A 2498-nucleotide genomic window follows, 5' to 3' on the forward strand; every position below is an offset into this window, starting at 1 on the left:
GAGAAGGAGTCGTGCTACTGGCCCTACTAGGACCAGTAATATTTTTGTATCACCACTAGTAGTTATATGCCCCGCTATCAAATCGCGTTCGTATATCAGAACTACATCGTGGACTTCTATCGCCCGGCGCAGGGACAACTCACAGTCATCTGCACCGCGTACTTCATCTACCAACCTCTCGTCACCAATTGGCAACAAGTACTTTACCACTACACGGTACAGGTACACGCCTATACCACCTACTCGGCACCATTCCGGCTCATTCCTGATCTCGAGGAAGAGCGAGAATATTGGCACTACCGAGCAGAAATCCTACGAGAGGAGTTAGAAGAAGAAGGACTCATTGAGGAAAATCCCGAACCCTTCTAAGGCAGAGACCGAGGATCAATCTACACACTGTCCGTCACATCCTTTCCGTTATCCTCGACCTCAATCCCCATGTCTCAATACAACCTTGGAGGTGTTTCGTTCCCCGGAGGACACGCAATGAGTGAGCCTGCTGACCCCTGGAGGAGTCAGACCACTTCCACATCATCAGAAGCAGGACCAGCTGCCCCTGCAGATGAACCCCATAACAGCAGCACACCTAAGGCGTCGGGAGTAGTCAGAAACCCGTCACCCACCACCCTGCCAGCATTCGCCACACCTCAGACTTGGGAGTGGCAGGGAGTACCCTACGCAACCATTGAGGAAGCCGCCAATGCCGCTGCACCTAGCACCATTCCAAACGACGTCAAGGAATGGGTAATGAACGTAGTACGATCATTCGTCATGAGGGACGTTGTAAGCTCGTACGAGGCTTTACGTCAAAAGATGGATGAACGTCATGAGCGCACGGTGGCCTCATTGGAAGAAGAAGTACTGTCTCGTATTCACGTCGAAATAAGGACGGAAGAACTAACCGAGCAGTTAAAAACTGCCAGAGCCCAAATTGGCGCCCTCTCCGCCGACAACGAGCGGCTCATCAAGGCAAACAACACTCTGACGCTCGAAGCCCAAGCAATTCGCAAGGACTTCGAAGACTATAAGGATGAAGTAAAGGGGCAGATGGACGCCCTTTACGGCAACATGGTCGCCCTGAAGGAGGCTCAGGAAAAGACCACCACCTACATCGTTGGGTTGGAATCTCGACTCAATAATGCCATAATCAACGCGCCCTTCACAGGTATCCTACCACCGGCCGGCCAAACCAGTCAATCGCCCCGACGAATCAAGCTCCCCGATCCTCCCAAGTATTCGGGAAGGAGGTCGTCAGAAAATTTTGAAACTTGGTTCACGAACCTGCTCATCTGGCTCGATTACAACCATTTCACTGACGACAAGGACAAAATTCGTCAAGCCAACGCACATCTAGAAGGCGGAGCTGCTCTATACATGAAAGAGTACGCAATCAAGCTCGCCTCTGGACAAGACGTTGGTACATGGGCAGAATACACCAGGAAACTGGAAATGGCATACAAGACGCTTGACCCCAAGCGCACGGCACAATCCCTGCTAGATGCACACTGCGCAATACGCCACAAGACAATGATTGCCTTCGCGGAGAATTTCAGGGCATACGCCCCCGAATCAGGATACTCCGACGAAGACTTAATCGTCAAAATCAGGGAACAACGGTCGACCCATATCCAAATGGTCATGTCGGTAACGGAAACCCTAGATCCCTCCAAGATCCCAACCACTTGGATGGACTATCTGGAATTCTGCCTGGAGATCGAGATCAAACATCTCCAGCAGATGACGGGCAACAAGTCTACCGGACAGACCACGGGAACCAAGGCGACCGCTCCCAAGGACCCTAACGCAATGGACACCAGTGCACGTATCGCCCACGAACTATCCCCGGAACAGGATAGGTGGCTGGCAAACAAACTATGTTTGTTTTGCGGAAAGCACGCCTATGAACGAGGAAAGAGATGCCCATCCCCCAAACCTGAATACAAGGGCAAGCGGTTTCAGACAAGATCCGCCCCGAAGCAAGGACAGGGAAGAGGAAAGGGCAAGGCGACGAACGTGCGACAGGTGGAAGAAGAAAGTAGCGCGGGCTCATCAGCTCAAATTGCGGCACTGGAACAAGCAATTGCTGCACTTCGCGGGATGAGCACAACCTCGACTACACCACCGTCCAGCAAGGGTAAAAGCAAGGCGCGCGGTGCAGACACAGAGTCTGCCATATCAACATCTACGGTCAAGGATACCAACGCGAGAATCGTCGAGATAGACGAATTCTCTGAGGATTTTCATTACGAAGTGTAGACGAGTCTGGTGTCGCACTTCAGGACAATTGTATTAGTACCGTGAGAACGAATGTACCTAGCGACCATCTATATATTGCATCCGCAGGTTTTTCTCAACATTCGATCGAATTGCCGATAAGATTCGTATCACGGGAAATCCAGACAACGGCACTATTGGATTCTGGAGCATTCTCATGCTATATCGACCAACGATTCGCTGAGAAGCACGGGTTTAAGATGATACCTCTAAACCATGAAATT

At 51.1% G+C, this 2498-nt stretch overlaps 1 protein-coding gene across 1 annotated transcript; it reads left to right on the forward strand.

Annotated features, from left to right (window-relative positions):
* Positions 1 to 1068: 1068 nt before the first annotated feature.
* Positions 1069 to 2344, forward strand: LAESUDRAFT_800416 (uncharacterized protein; the record flags this gene model as incomplete). The annotated part of the gene is made up of 1 exon (XM_040913997.1): positions 1069 to 2344. The coding sequence occupies one exon, from the start codon at positions 1069 to 1071 to the stop codon at positions 2254 to 2256; it is 1188 nt and encodes a 395-aa protein (XP_040758549.1). The 3' UTR covers positions 2257 to 2344.
* Between the last annotated feature and the right edge of the window lie 154 nt (positions 2345 to 2498).

This window comes from Laetiporus sulphureus, assembly GCF_001632365.1.
Source record: "Laetiporus sulphureus 93-53 unplaced genomic scaffold LAESUscaffold_72, whole genome shotgun sequence".
Lineage (NCBI taxonomy): Eukaryota > Fungi > Basidiomycota > Agaricomycetes > Polyporales > Laetiporaceae > Laetiporus > Laetiporus sulphureus.